The sequence below is a fragment of the Morus notabilis genome, unplaced genomic scaffold (genome assembly GCF_000414095.1).
Source record: "Morus notabilis unplaced genomic scaffold, ASM41409v2 Scaffold2701, whole genome shotgun sequence".
In the NCBI taxonomy this organism is placed as follows: domain Eukaryota; kingdom Viridiplantae; phylum Streptophyta; class Magnoliopsida; order Rosales; family Moraceae; genus Morus; species Morus notabilis.
Window position 1 is genome coordinate 119,422 of NW_010363064.1, and position 15,216 is coordinate 134,637.

The 15,216-nt window shown below is 38.5% G+C and overlaps 2 protein-coding genes across 2 annotated transcripts; one reads left to right on the plus strand and one right to left on the minus strand.

Moving 5' to 3' along the window:
* The first annotated feature begins 762 nt into the window (after positions 1–762).
* LOC112092589 lies at positions 763–2,113 on the plus strand. Its single transcript, XM_024169116.1, has 3 exons — positions 763–856; positions 1,048–1,562; positions 1,778–2,113. Exons 1-3 carry the CDS (start codon positions 763–765, stop codon positions 2,111–2,113), a joined length of 945 nt encoding a protein of 314 aa, XP_024024884.1.
* A 2,046-nt stretch (positions 2,114–4,159) lies between these two features.
* LOC21387870 (mitochondrial intermediate peptidase, mitochondrial) lies at positions 4,160–11,482 on the minus strand. The gene is made up of 17 exons (XM_010103444.2): positions 11,135–11,482; positions 10,968–11,049; positions 10,829–10,881; positions 10,672–10,726; positions 10,127–10,265; positions 9,966–10,020; positions 9,017–9,239; positions 8,769–8,864; positions 8,444–8,563; positions 8,230–8,346; positions 7,879–8,034; positions 7,399–7,515; positions 6,806–6,931; positions 6,642–6,709; positions 5,358–5,493; positions 5,020–5,185; positions 4,160–4,803 (listed from the first exon to the last, which is right to left on the minus strand). Exons 1-17 carry the CDS (start codon positions 11,335–11,337, stop codon positions 4,562–4,564), a joined length of 2,154 nt encoding a protein of 717 aa, XP_010101746.1. The 5' UTR covers positions 11,338–11,482; the 3' UTR covers positions 4,160–4,561.
* Positions 11,483–15,216: the final 3,734 nt, after the last annotated feature.

Here is a 15,216-nt window from a genome sequence, read left to right on the forward strand (position 1 = left end):
GTGAAAAAACAAAAAAAACAGGTAGATTGATCAATGTTGACAATCCGGTGACAATCCAAAAAAGTTGACAATCCGGTGACAATCCGGTGACAATCCATATGGTGACAATGTGATAAGTTGATAACACACACCAATCAAGCAAAAAAAACACTTACGGTGACTGGCGGCGGTGACTTGCGTGTGATTGCGAAGGCTGGGACTGGCGGCGGCGAGTAGCGACTGGGAGGCTGGGACTGGCGGCGGCAAGTGGCGACTGGGAGGCTGGGTCTGGCGGTGGCGACTCGCGACTGGGAGGCTAGGACTGGCGGCGGCGAGTGGCGACTGGGAGGCTGGGACTGGCGGCGGCGAGTGGCGACTGGGTGGGTGGGAGGAAGGAAAAATGACACTGAAGAGTGAAAGAATCTGGGGGATTAGGAATTTAGGGTTACTCTGAGTTCTGACTCTCACTCACACGACAAAGACAAACGACACAAGTCACAGTGTCACACAACAACACATTACTCTGTCTCTCATTAGTAATTAAACGGCCGGGTCGGGGCAACTCGGGTGAGCAGTTGCCCCACCCGCGGCCCAACCCGTAAATTGCGGGTTGGGCCTATTATAATCCGAAAATTTAAAAAAAAACCCGCAAATTGCGGGTTGGGCCTATTATAATCCGAAAATTTTAAAAAAAAAATTAACCCAACATTTTCGGGTAGACTCGGGTAGGGTCGGGCAGGTTTGTCGGGTTCGGGTTCAATTCTTACACCCCTAAAAGCAGACATGGAGAGGTTCTCTTGCCATCTACTGGAAGAGATTGCGGCACAAATCATGTTATGGCTGCTTCCCGAGTCTTTGATGCGATTCAAGTGCATGGGTAAGGCCCCATTCATTTCACCGATTCGAATTTAAAATTCGAGTTTTACTACAGTAAAAAAACTCTCAGAAATAGTCACATCTAACTTTTTTACTACAGTAAAAAGCTCTTATCTCTTAACTCGAATTTTTAATCAGCGAACTAAACGGGCACTAAGTCTTCGTATTCCCTTATCAACGGTCTTATCAAAGATCCAGAATTTGTGACTAAGCACCTTCACAGCACCAACAAAGTCTTATCCACTAGAACTTGCCACATTTTCCATCTATCCGACTTTTCTTTCTACGAAAACTTGTCCTCATTCCTTGCTACATCAAATGATTATGATGACGGTGAGAAGGAGCCCATACATTTTGGCGCTAGATTCTTTCACTTACCAGTTTTTCCGGGTGATGCGGAGTTTGGCTTTTGTGAGTATTATAGCTGTAATGGCATAATTTGCCTTGTTGGTCTTGGTGACGACACAATGTTGTGCAATCCGGTGTTGCGCGAGTGTCTGCTCGTGAAATCACCTGAGGTTGATGGGTATCGTGTGAGGAAAGCATTGGGGTTTGGCTATGATTCAGCAACCGATGATCACAAGATTGTTAGGATTTTTGAAACTTCTACTCATTATGGAGTTGAGCTAGCCACTCTTGGTACTCATACATGGAGAAAGATTAATGCTCTGTTTGATATGAGGATTCGTAACATGATTCGAATAATGGTTTGTGGTTTGCTAGAGTGTATTTCTTACAAAAAATATACAAATTAAAAATAATTTTGAATTATAGTTCTGAATCCGTAAATTAAACGTCTACTAAGATGCCTATACATGGTTATTTATTACTGCGACTACGACTGGGAAGTTATGCATACCACAAGGGAGTGTGTTATTGGATGCTTGAAGGTATGATACTTTGTTTTGACATGTGTGAGAAGATGTTTTATTGCATAAAGCTTCCAAATGATATTCCATCTGTAGAATCACATCGGAGGTGTTGTCTTATGGAGTGGAATGACTCAATTGCTTTATTGCATGATAATCGCCCTTGTCAGGAAAGGACGAGTAATCTAAGATCCATTAATATATGGGTGATGAATAACAGCAATGACAATGGCGGAAAAGGTTCTAATTCGTGGATCAAATATCTCACGTTAGAAAACTTAAGTGAAATGCTTGCTCCGATGACATTTTGGAAGAGTGATGAGCTCCTTATGAAAGATGTAGGTAAAGAAAAGTTGGTCTCCTACAACATTCATAAGAAAGAGTTTTAGAGACCTTGACATTCGTGGACTGAGACAGAATGGATTAACCTACCCGGGAACCCACGTGAACAGTCTGGTTTCAGTCAAGGGAAAATGCATATCTACAAAAGCTTCATAGATGAAGAACCATCAAGGTGATTCTACAAGACGTCTCACGTCTGTGTAATACTTTTATTTGTTAGATTTTACCTTGCTGTGATGTTAAAGACTAAAAAAGCAGTACTCGCAGTCATATATTCAAGAGCTTTGAGACGCTAAAACCTAATCTTTTGAATGTGATGGCGAAAAAATATACAAATGATTGGCGGTTCTGAAAATTTGTACCTTCCAAGACTTGTGATACTATTCTGTGTTTTATAAAAGATCAGACACATCGTTTGGTAATTGTATGTTCTACTCCCAAATGCTTGCGACTGACTTATACTAGCCACCTTTTCCCTTTATATATATATATATTTGAGATTTAAGATATCTACTTACACTTGTCAAAGCTTCAAATTTAATACTTCTCGTCCACAAAGCCAGAGAAAAACCTTTTGTTATGTATCTATAATTTTTTCTAAGAGTTCCCGTCTTTGGGTGTTAGAATACTCAGCCAAATAGTTATTTTTCCTTAGTACTAAAATAGGAAATAAGTCCACATTGTGTGCATTACTCAGCAAAAGAGGTCGAAGCCTATTGTATCGAATAACAATATATAAAATTAGAATCAAGACACAATAAGAACTTAACTATTGCAAGATAAGGAAACAAAAACGCGAAGAAATGCTGGTCTGAAATTCCTAGCAATACGAAAGGATTTGGCGTGCGGCAAGGTCTTGTATTTGCTATTAGGACGTCGCGGTATTTCCTTTGAAAGCTCAAAGGATATTGAAAACTTAGGGTCCGTTTAGTTCACTGATTCGAGTTTTTAATTCAAGTTGAGATATGATTTTATGTGAGAATTTTTTACTGTAGTAAAAAAATTAAATGTGACTGTTCCTGAGAGCTTTTCCGTGCGGGAGTCCAGAAGCTCTTCCACTTCAACGGTCTCGTACTCTTCTCCGCCATCACTGTCTTCTCCATCGCTAAGTTCCTAATGAGCGAATTTCTCTTCATGCAACCGCTTCCACCATCCTCCGCTTCTCCCCGCTCCTGCTCGCTGAATAACGTTGACATATCCCGATCCTCAGCCTCGTATTTATTGCTGTACTTGTTCAAGTTCTTTGCAATCTCTTTTTCTTTCTCAGGGCTCAGAAAAGATGGAGATCTTGGGCACCACAAAAACTGAAACAGACTGATGGAATCATGGAAATAAATCCTGCACTTGCTAGAGAATGGAAATGCATCAAAATAAATATCCCGTGACAGTGCCAGTTAAAAAAATAATAAAAAATAGAAAAAAATAAAACTCTCTTTAGAATCTCTCACTTACTCTTTATTATCTCCTGAGAGATTTCGAAGAGAAGGTTCTAATAATTAAGGTATGCATATAAATACGACCTTGTAGTTTATATTAATCAGTTAAACCGTGATATCATAGTTTTTGTCCTAATCAATCTCTTATTACCAGGAAATGAAATACCCAATATCTGCATCTCTTTGAAGACACAAAATTAAGATCATAAGATCAATCATTTGATAATGCCTACCTGTTAGCTGGTTATATTTATTTCGGTGTAATGTTTACTCTTTTCTTTTCTTTTCTAAACAAACGTTTTACGTTTCCCAGTATTACACGCTATTTTTTGTGCTTTGCTCAAGTAACGACATATCGTTGACAACACGTATATTGAGTAAAACGTCATGAGTAAAACGACGTGTCGGAGAGGATGTGCCTTTTACAGGGCAAAAAGGCATATAATTACTCGATTCTCATCCACGCCATCGTTTTAACGTTAATAAATAAAAAATAAAAAAGAGGAGAAAAAACCGTCATTTTTCGTAAACTAAAGACAGTTGAAAGTTGAAACAATTCTTTTTCCTGGGAACTGTTATCTTTATTGTAGCAAATAGCACTAAAAACAACTAGAAAGGAAGAAATAAGTATTAAAATCTTATAAAGAATAGGTGAGAATGATAAGAATGCTATAATAATAGAAAAAGAATACAATCACTTAAATAGAAAAATAGATTACGCTGAAACATGATTAAGATAACAAAAGACCAAAAAAAAAAAAAAGGAAAGAAGAACTTATTAAGAGCTTTGAAAGAATAATGTAGATGCAGCAGCATCCAATCTCAAAAAAATTTCCTCATTCATCCGATGCACTTTTTATTCCTTTTCGGCTGAACCCAATGCCACACTGCGTCTTCTTTAAAAGAAATCGCAAATTCCGAGCCGGTTTCTAGGATTTTTCCCAATTTTCTTCCAAATGTTCTTCGAGTTTCCCCTTTTGATTCCATGAAGAGTTGATACTGATCAATCATCTGAAGCCTCAATGAGGACAGAAGGAGCCAACTTGTATTGTGAGGTAATCAATTCAGCTTCATTTCATCACAAAGACTAGTAATATCGGGAACTATCCCACCGTCGCAATATCTTAGAACGCCATCTCCAACTAGGCCTTTCAACAAATCAGCTGGTTCTCTGGCTCCCCCATGCTGCAGAAATTTTGTTCTCAGAGCTTCTCCTGTGCTTAATGATAATGGATCTTCCTTGCACACTTTCTGCCATATGCTCGCTGCAAAGCACTTGGAATACAAGTAGCCATAATAACCTACACAAGTGAATTCATTAGTCCACCAATTAAGAAACAAACTTAATTAAATCAATACTGTACGTCAGAACCACCTAATCGGTGGATTGGCATCATGTTAATTTTCACGAGGGGGTTGGGGCATTTAAATTCTACATCTCGAAGTGGATTTATCACCAGAGAACTACATCAACTTTTGGATTTTCTCAGCAATGTTAGAAAAGATTAAATATGTACCTGCACCATAATTAAGGAGGTGGCTGAAGCGGACATGCCAATGTGTACCCTCTACGTGTCTCCAACTAGTATATTGTGTTTTTAAATCTGCAACTATAGAACTTGTATCTCTTGGTGGACTTGGCTGCTCCCCAAAAATTGTTTGGTCGATCATGGCATAAAAGATCTGATGAACAGAACAAGCAAAAGAAAGATTGGTCAGTATTCTCCTCCTTTTCTTTTTATTATTATTATTATTATTTTTTTTTCAATTCACTCTCTCTCTTCATCGAAGGTTGCCTAGAGCTATAACTTGATTAACTTGGGGACCTTTTTTTTTAACTCGGGCTTTGAGCTACCTGACGTTGCAATTCAGTTGCGGAGAACATATTTCTTGCACCTTCTAGTGAATCAACCAACTTTTGCGGGATTACTTCACCAGTTGAGTAGTGTCTAGCAAATGTCTTCAAAACTCGATAATCGCATGCATAGTACCTTGGCATGTCACAAAAATTAATACGAAGCTGACTACCAGTAGGGCCACAAATCATGAAGATGGGTAAAACCGATAAACAAATGGGTTATTTACACTAATGGCTTCTGAGGATATGAACATGTCTCACTTTGACCCCCAACAGTCACTTTTAGAGAGACAAAATGGTTTAAGGACAAGCAGATTCGGAAAATAATAATAATAATACTTGTAATAAATAAATCTAAAAAGAAAAAATCAGTTGAGACATTAAAAAAAAAAAATCAGTTTGTCGCCTCAGTCTTTTTCTTCTTCTTCTTCTTTTTTCCTTTTTAAATAATTTTTTTAGATGTGCTTGTTCTTTTAACCATTTTATCCTTCTTAAAACCCTAACAAGCCATCTCCGTGCCACATTTTGTATGAAAACAAACAGTATATTAACAGAAGGGCCAAAACTATATTTAAAGGTGAATGCCAGGAACCAAAGTGAGATAAATGCATATTCTCAAAGGCCATTGTTTAAATTAGCCCTAAAGAATACATCAAAGAATAATTGTGTCCAGAATAGTATGCATGTTGATAAGTGTGAAGCACATCTTGCCAACACCAACACCGAAATGATAAATGCCTGACATGTGATAGGCATGGTCTTGTCCAAGACATAATAAATGGATCTTACTGTGACTTTCACGTTCAAAGAAATTGTGTTCCTCATGTTAGAATGCATAGAAATTTGTGACATATTTTTGACATAGAAATTTTTTTTGTTCCTAATGCATTACTTCTAAGTATTTATGTATAACTTCCAATGCTTTTGCTCCTATAAGTACCTGAGGTAAGGATTGTCTTGCACTAAACACTCTGGGAAAAGAAACGACAACCTCAGCTTTTATCACAGAGCTTTTGTCACTCAAAGTAATATCACCACATCAAATGAGTGTGAGAATAAAGTAGTCACTGAATGCTAGCTCCTCTTAGTTTACTGGCATTTTTATCATTCAAGAGAACCAATAATTTTTATCAAAATACAAAAGTGGACAAGCATGCTTTCCGAAAACAAGTTATGCATGCCACTGATTCACTAACTAATTGTTTCCATGAAATTCTAATTTCTAATATAATCTTCAGGAAATAAAACCAAAAGAAACAATGATCACAGCACACTACTCACTCAAATAGGTTTGAAGGTGTTTCTGCTAAATCCAAAGCCACCCTGGTACCGGAAAACTGTTGGTAATCCTACAGGGAGAAAACAACGATGTATTTTGGTGAGGAAAGAAAGATGATATACCATGTTGCTCCGATAACAGGCTATTTTATTGATTTACTGAATACCGTTCTTGAAAGCAACGAATGAAGTGCATGTCCAAACTCGTGGAAAAGTGTTTCTAGTTCCCAAGGCTTTAGTCTCACGTTTAATTGATCATGAGAACCAGAAAAGTTGCAAACAAGAGCTACAACCTGTTTCACCACCATAATCATAGTTAAAATCCAAACAAATTAATCCTAACTGGAACAATCATTAATGTTTATAAATGTGGTATTAAGAACGTTGTCCAACCGTACCCAGTTTTCACACGAGACTCCCTCAAACAAATGCTAGCTTTTTAATAACAAACGTTAAACAAGCTTAGTTGAAAGGAAGAATTAGATGAATCATATAGATCCATATCAAGTTCTATATTTTCTCCAAATAATCAAATGATATGACAGTACAGTCATTAATAATGCTCATCATGCCCATAGGATGGCTTTAATGGAGCATTTCCTCCCACTAAATTCCTCTAAAGACCTAGCACTGATTGACAGTTGTTTTACTTTCAAAACACAGTTGTCCTTTATTTTACACAATACTTCCTACGCAGCTATGAAGAATGATTATATCAGTTAAGATAACTTAGTAGATCCTATAAACCCAATTTACGTACAGGAAGTTGGTAATCTGTCTCAGAAACTTGGCGACCACCTTTGAGTGAAAAATGAGCGCAACCTGGATACTTGCCCTTCCTGGATTGCAAATCAAGATACAGATACCCCAGGTCTCCCTGAAACACAAGTATGGTATTAGATGAATATTCTTGTAGATAGCAAGATAACTGGAGTAAGAGTTGATGAAAAAAGGGTGAAATGTGATGTGAGATTCTTATTCCAGAAAGCTTAAAGCCCAAGTCCTTGATGGTTTACCGAGAACTAATCAATTTCAACCCATCACAGGTTTTAGTTCATCTTAGATCCTAATAATCTCATCATTGGCAAAATCCCATTCAATTTCTTCACCATCTCAATCTTGAAGCCATGTAACTTTTACTTCCACCACATTACTCCTGAATATTTAATTACCTCCTTATCCTAACTCATGGACAGGGTTATGAAATCAATGTGCATAGATCTTTCAAAATCCATCTAACCTCTTCAGGATGATGAAGCAACATCTTAATCACGTCTGGGTGCCATGATTCACCAGGTGCTAGGGGGACACTACAAAATGTTGCACCAAATAATGACTCCACCAGCACTTTCAAACCCTCAATGCATTGTGGCAACGGAAAATATGATGCTACAACCTGCACTACAGAAAGTCAAAACAATCCTACTTTCACAAGCAGAAAAACATTCCAAGGAAATTCATGCTAGTACCTAACATAAGAGAGTAAATAAAGAATTGAATCACAAAAAGTTTTACACAAAAGAACCAAAAAGGGACAGAGAAGATCCGCTGAATTCAATGGTCGACAAAGAAAATGTAATATGCATTATACCGAAGAGTCAAAGTTATAGGCAGAAGACTTCATGATCGCTGTATAGTATGTCTCATCCCAAGGTTCTAAACTTAGAAGACATTTGTTTCTCTTAAAATCCTTAATCTTTTTTAACTCCTGCATTTAAAAAGGAAAAAAAAAAAAAAGGATTACTTCTTGAGGTATGAAACTGCAACATATCTAAGTCCCAAAAGACATGAAACAATAATTATACCTCATCAGCGCTGGATCGTACCATCTTGCTCATCTCTTGCAAAAATGACATCACAACTGATGGGGATGAAGCCATGCTATTCTTCAACACGAATTCAGCATAGCTCCTATAGCCCAATATCTGCACCCACCAGTAAGAATAAATATGAACATACCATTAAGTTAGAACTGAATACACAAAACTTTCATCAAGCCACATCAAATCCTGTGACTTACATAACTTTTAATTATGCGCATAACCTTAGCTGCGTATAAGTTTAGGACATTGAATCAAATTGCACAATCTGATACATAATCACTAGGTACTGTATATGATGATAGATTACCTGAGCTAGCTCATGGCGGGCACCTATAAGCTTATTAAGAATACCAAGGTTTGCTTGAGGGGAAGAATATCCTTGAACATACGCCATTTTCCTAACCTAGACAAGTGTAGGAATAGTTAAAAACCAATATACCACATCTAAAGAATGAATTCGAAACCCTACTTGGCACCTACGAAAACTTGTTACCATTAATACCAGACGCAAATAACAATAATGTCAAAAATATATGAAGAATATGATAAAACTACCTCCTCATCAGGTGTCAATTGCAAAATTGAAGATAGAGTAGGTGGATCTGTTGTTATCCGAAATCCGATTTCTTTCACGGTATTTCCAGGATATAAGAAATCACTTGAAGTTGCAGGTGTTGAACGATAAATGGGCCTAACTAGACGGTGCAGATTTCTTGGAATTCGTGATGATGGAAATATATCCACATAACCTGGGTCAATGACGATATTTTCATTGAACCTGAACCATATTTAGAAAGATCTTTAAAAAATAATAATAAAAAAACCTACAGTTCTATGCGTTAAGAAAAAGACACCTTAAATAAAAGCGCCCATCACTCTTCCCAAATACATACAGGCGCAAAATAAAACAGTGACAAGGTTAAATTAAATCTTTCATAAACAGTCAAAACAAGCAATGAACCAATGGATTATGTTGTAAAGCGGGGTCGGAGTAGGTCAAAGCTTCAATTGCAAAACTAGAAATTGCATACATGGAATAATCACGTTAATCTGAAACAAATAGAACACCACCTGCCGAGCATTGTACAACCTCAAAAGCAATATGTATGATTGAATTCATCCTTCCGTCTATAGATTATATACTTTTTGTTTGATTTATTTACATAAGGAATGCATAATTTATTTACGTCCCGTTCGTTTCGCTAGTTCGAATTATAAGTCAAGTTTTTGCTATAGTATTTTCTCTCGCAAAAATTCAAATTCAACTTTTTCTGCTATAGTGCTTTCTCTCACATAAATTCACTTTTTAACTCAAGTTTTCAACTCAAACGAGCGAAAGGAACGGGGCCTTAGTTCCCTTATTTTGCTTTGTGAAAATTATTGCTCCTACTTATCTTTGACACAAAGCATAATAGTGGAGAAGAAGAAGAATAACCATCAACAAGAATATGAAGAATAAGCATCAACAAGAATATACGAGGACTGGTTACACTGGTATACTTACTCTCCACAGAGCTGAGAAATTTCTATATTTAGTTGATTCACTCGATCTAGTTTCTCTGCAAAGTGAAGGTCAGATTGTATTTTCCTGATATTAGATCAACTCTTCAACAGCAATGCGAACCCAAATAACAACAACAACAACAATAATAGCAGAACCTATACCAACACAAAGATGAATTCCACCCCTTTCAAAGTCGGCACGCAGGAAACATGCTGCTCTATGAGCTTCCTCAGTGAGCAGATGACGTTCTCGCTCCACCTTTTTCACCGCATCATACAGGGTATGATTTGTGTTGAGATACTGAATAAACATGTCATAAAACTAAGTACTCAACAAAGAACATTTAAATCTATCACATTGACAATACCACATTAATATCAACATATAAATGTTCCAAACTAATACTTGTGCATCTAATCATCACATATTAGTTTTACTCAACTTAATTCTCAAGTATTTCCCGCTATGCAAAGTAAGTTTTCCCTGCCGAGTAAAAGGATCTTATCACGGTGAGTTTATTGTCAACTCGCTCGACAATAACTGGTAATTTGTTCATTTGTTTGACGCATTCCAAAACTCATTGGGATTATTACAATGAGAACAGACAATTTCTCCTTAAATCATCCATCAATACAATAACAGAAACTAGTCAGAATCTAGGACTAGAACAAGCCAAAGCTAAACGCATTTCATACGGTCACCTCACATGTAGATACTCATGAAGTCTCATCCACGTCTTGTTTGCCTCATCAACGAATTCCCTGCGCAGAAAACGTTAAATCATTGTACTCAACAAAAAAAAAATAATAATAAATTAATAATATTCACATAAATCAAAAATTGAAAGAAATCGAAAGAAAAACCTGTCCGGATGAGTGTTTCTACACAACTCCGCAGCGTCCATAACGGAACAGACCTATAAAATCAGACGAAACAAAATCAAACAAAACAATCTCGAACAAAGTGAGGACTGAGAAATTGAAGTCAGAACTTTGATCATACAGTGTTGGAAATCTCATCCATGGCTCTGATAACCTCCGCCGACGAAGGCGTGCTAGAAATGTACGTAACGAGCTCTCCAGACCTTCAAAAAGAAGAGCAATGATTAATGATGGACTGTGTTCGTGTGAACTCGAAAGTGACCAACTTTGGATTATGTCTCTTAATACCTTTCGATGGCGTCGTCGGCGAACCGCTGAAAGCCTCTGGGGGTTTTCAAGTGATGGTATCCGTAGAGGCCGGTGGTGGCTCCGACTTGCGAGGCTGCGGCGAAGGTGTGGAGGAGACCGATTTTGGGCCGGTCGGAATGTCGGAAGTTGATAATCGGATTCCGGCGAAGTTTCCCGGCGTATCGGCGGAAGAGAATCGACATGGTTTTTTATTTTTATTTTTATTATTATTTTTTTAAAAAAATTTGGAGACGGCGGTGGCGGCACTGTGAAAGTGCGAAGTGAAGTGAAGCTCCTCTTGACTTTCGAGTTTCGAGCTTGAAATAGGAGAAATTTTGATAAAAGAAACCGAAGAATATAAAAATTGGGGATCTAGATTATTTTTTTTCATAATAAAAAATTATTAACGTGTATTTTATGTGTTAAAAAATGGACCCCACTTTAATTTATGTGTACATTTTAATTTTCTCTCTCTTAAAATTGAACAGACTCTCACCCCGACCGATCCTTTTTCTTTTTTTTTTCCTTCCATTCCTTCCTGCCCAGACCCCCTTTCCTCTCTCTTTCTCTCCTCTGGTTCTCACCGACCGACCTACCCTAAACTCCGACCGATCCTCACGAACACCGACCGACCATCCCGAACGCCAACCGACCCTCCAGAACTCCGACCCGACCCTCTCGAACGCCGACCGACCCTTCAGAACTCCGACCCGACCCTCTCGAACGCCGACCGACCAACCCCAACGTCAACCGACCATTTCCACCCCAACGCCGACCGACCTTCCCCAAACGCCGACCGATCCTCACGAACACCGACCGACCATCCTGAACGCCAACCGACCCTTCAGAACTCCGACCCGACCCTCTCGAACGCCGACCGACCCTTCAGAACTCCGACCCGACCCTCTCGAACGCCGACCGACCAACCCCAACGCCGACCGACCATTTCCACCGACCCTCCGAACGCCGACCCGACCAGAACACCCACGCCTCCAGACCACGACTGAAATGGCATCACAAAACAGCTCTTCTTCCTCAACTAAGACAGTTATTTCCAGAACTCAAGTCGACGAGGCAACAGAATCTGCTCTCCTTCAGGTAACACTAAGATTTTATTCTCTGAATTAACATTAAGGTTTTATTCTTGTTTTATTTTTTTTTAATTACATTTTTGTAAGAACAAAACTTAATATAAGAAAAAACAAAGAATATACATTACTCTAGTGTGTGTCACGGTCGGTTCTAGGCCAGTTTTGGTCGGTTCTAAGTCGGTTCAGTCATGCTCGTTCTAGGTTGGTTCATGGTCGGTTGTAGGTCGGTTTTGTGTCGGTTCTTAGTCGGTTCTTAGTCGGTTCTAGTTGGGAAGGTCGGTTCGGGTCAGTTCGGTTGGGTCTTGGTCGGTTCGGTCGGGTTTTGGTTGGTTCAGTCGGTTCTGGGTCAGTTCTATCGTTTTGGTCAGTTCGGTCGGGTTTGGTCAGATTTGGTTGGCTCTGTCGGTTCTATTCGGTTTGGTCTGTTCTAAGTTGTTTGGTCGGTTCTAGGTCGTGGACTGCTAGTTCTGGATCGATTCTAGGTCGGTTCGGTTGGTTATAGTCGGTTCAATATCGGTTCTTGGTCTATTCTGGTCGGTTTTGTCATTTTGGTCGGTTCTGACCGATGTGTTTTTTCTTTTTTTTCAGAATGACTTCTTGGGATTGGACAGCTAAGGATGATCATGGATCCTATGCATGAGTACTTCCCAGTGAAAGTCACTATGAAGTCAAATATTGAGGCCCTGAAGGTAATAAGGCAAAATTTAGACCCTAAAACGGAAATGCCAATTTTCAAAGAATCTGCCTTGGGACATTTGATTTCGATGTCTGAAAATATGATCTATTTTGGAGTGTTAACACACTATCTGCTTCTATGGCAGATAGAAACAGAAAAGAAACATGAGTTGTGGTTCATGGTTAATGGAAAGCCAACTCGGTTCAGAATGAGAGAATTTGCTTTAATCACTGGATTGAACTGCGGGAAAATCCCAGAGCCGGACGTGGTATTGAAAGCTTCGAAGAACATAAGATTGTTGGAGCATTTTAAGGCCCAAGTAGTACTTACTGCCGATCTAAAGAAATTGCTCACAGAGAACAAGATAAAAGGTAGCGATAAAGCAAAGATCGTTATCATTTACTTGTTAGCACAAGTATTACTATCTGGGGACGAGAAGAAGACCGTCCCACTGGATTGGCTGTCATACGTCAACGATTTAGATTTCTATAACAACTATCCATGGGGCAGGATGTCTTTTGAATGCACTCTGCGGTCTTTGAGGAAGAACTTGAAAGAGAAATTCCAGAAATTGGTTCGGAAAGGTTGTAATAAGAGCATCAAGAAAACCTACTCAATATGCAGGTTTCCTTGGGCCTTCTAGGTATGTCGTACAATTATATGCATAATTTTTAATCATGGCCTTATAGTAAATAATACATTATTTTTTGTTTTACTAGACTTAAAAAAATTTATTTAACGCAGGTTTGGACATTCAAAACTTTTCCAACCATCGACGTCACGTTTGCAAAGATGGTTGATGGACGTCTTCCCATAATCCTCAAATGGGAGGCACGCCAGGTTTCATTGGTTGAGGTTGGACAGATAGATGACCTCATGCAAAGTGGCGAGGTAAGGGTTTGAATACAATGTGTTTATAGGTATTTTTTTACAAAGTAGGCATATTTGTTTTTTTTACAATATGTTTCCACCTAAATAATCATTGAATTTATGTTTTTTTAATATATAGGGAATGGTCATACCAATTCTTTATCCCACTGAGAAGGAAATGAGTAGTATGTGCATGAGGTTGTATCTGCCTTATACCGACCAAGAAGATGGAGAAATTAACCATCTTGTATCGTTTTTGGACTCTGGTCTAAGAATGGTTTGTGTCCAGCAACCGAAGCCTCCCAAACAATATTCTCGTGTCCAACAACTTCCCCAACAACAACAACAACTTTCCCAACAACAACAGCAACTTTCCCAACAACAACAACCTCTCCGCATGATGGTATGTCTATTGATTACATACTTGACATACTCTATCAGAGGAGAAACTTTTCCAACCATCGACGTCACGTTTGCAAAGATGGTTGATAGACGTCTTCCCATAATCCTCAAATGGGAGGCACGCCAGGTTTCATTGGTTGAGGTTGGACAGATTGATGACCTCATGCAAAGTGGCGAGGTAAGGGTTTGAATACAATGTGTTTATAGGTATTTTTTTACAAAGTAGGCATATTTGTTTTTTTTACAATATGTTTCCACCTAAATAATCATTGAATTTATGTTTTTTTAATATATAGGGAATGGTCATACCAATTCTTTATCCCACTGAGAAGGAAATGAGTAGTATGTGCATGAGGTTGTATCTGCCTTATACCGACCAAGAAGATGGAGAAATTAACCATCTTGTATCGTTTTTGGACTCTGGTCTAAGAATGGTTTGTGTCCAGCAACCGAAGCCTCCCAAACAATATTCTCGTGTCCAACAACTTTCCCAACAACAACAACAACTTTCCCAACAACAACAGTAACTTTCCCAACAACAACAACCTCGTCTGCATGATGGTATGTCTATTGATTACATACTTGACATACTCTATCAGAGGACAGCCACAGCCACAGCTACACCTGAGGAACAACTTGAGCCACAGGTTCAGCCAGAGCCTGAGGAACAACTTGAACCACAGGTTCAGTCAGAGCTAGAGTCTGAAGCCAAGAATGAAAAGTGACTTAAAAGGCCCAGCAAGTATTTTGAGTCGCCTTACACAGATCCCCTACGTAAGGTGATGACAAATATGTGGACCTATAAAGATGTTATCGAGGCCTTCAAAAAATGGTTCACTGATATTAGTACAGACTCTGAGCTGATAGAGTGCGATTTTGGTGATTGGAAGAAGGACTTCTTCCGGATCATCTTGAAGCCAGGTGAATGGTTGTTCAATGAAGTAAGTAATCACATCATATTTTTTAAATTTATAGTCTTATTTTTTATACCATTATCATTATACTGAATTTATTTTTTATGACTTACAGCAAATTGACGAGAC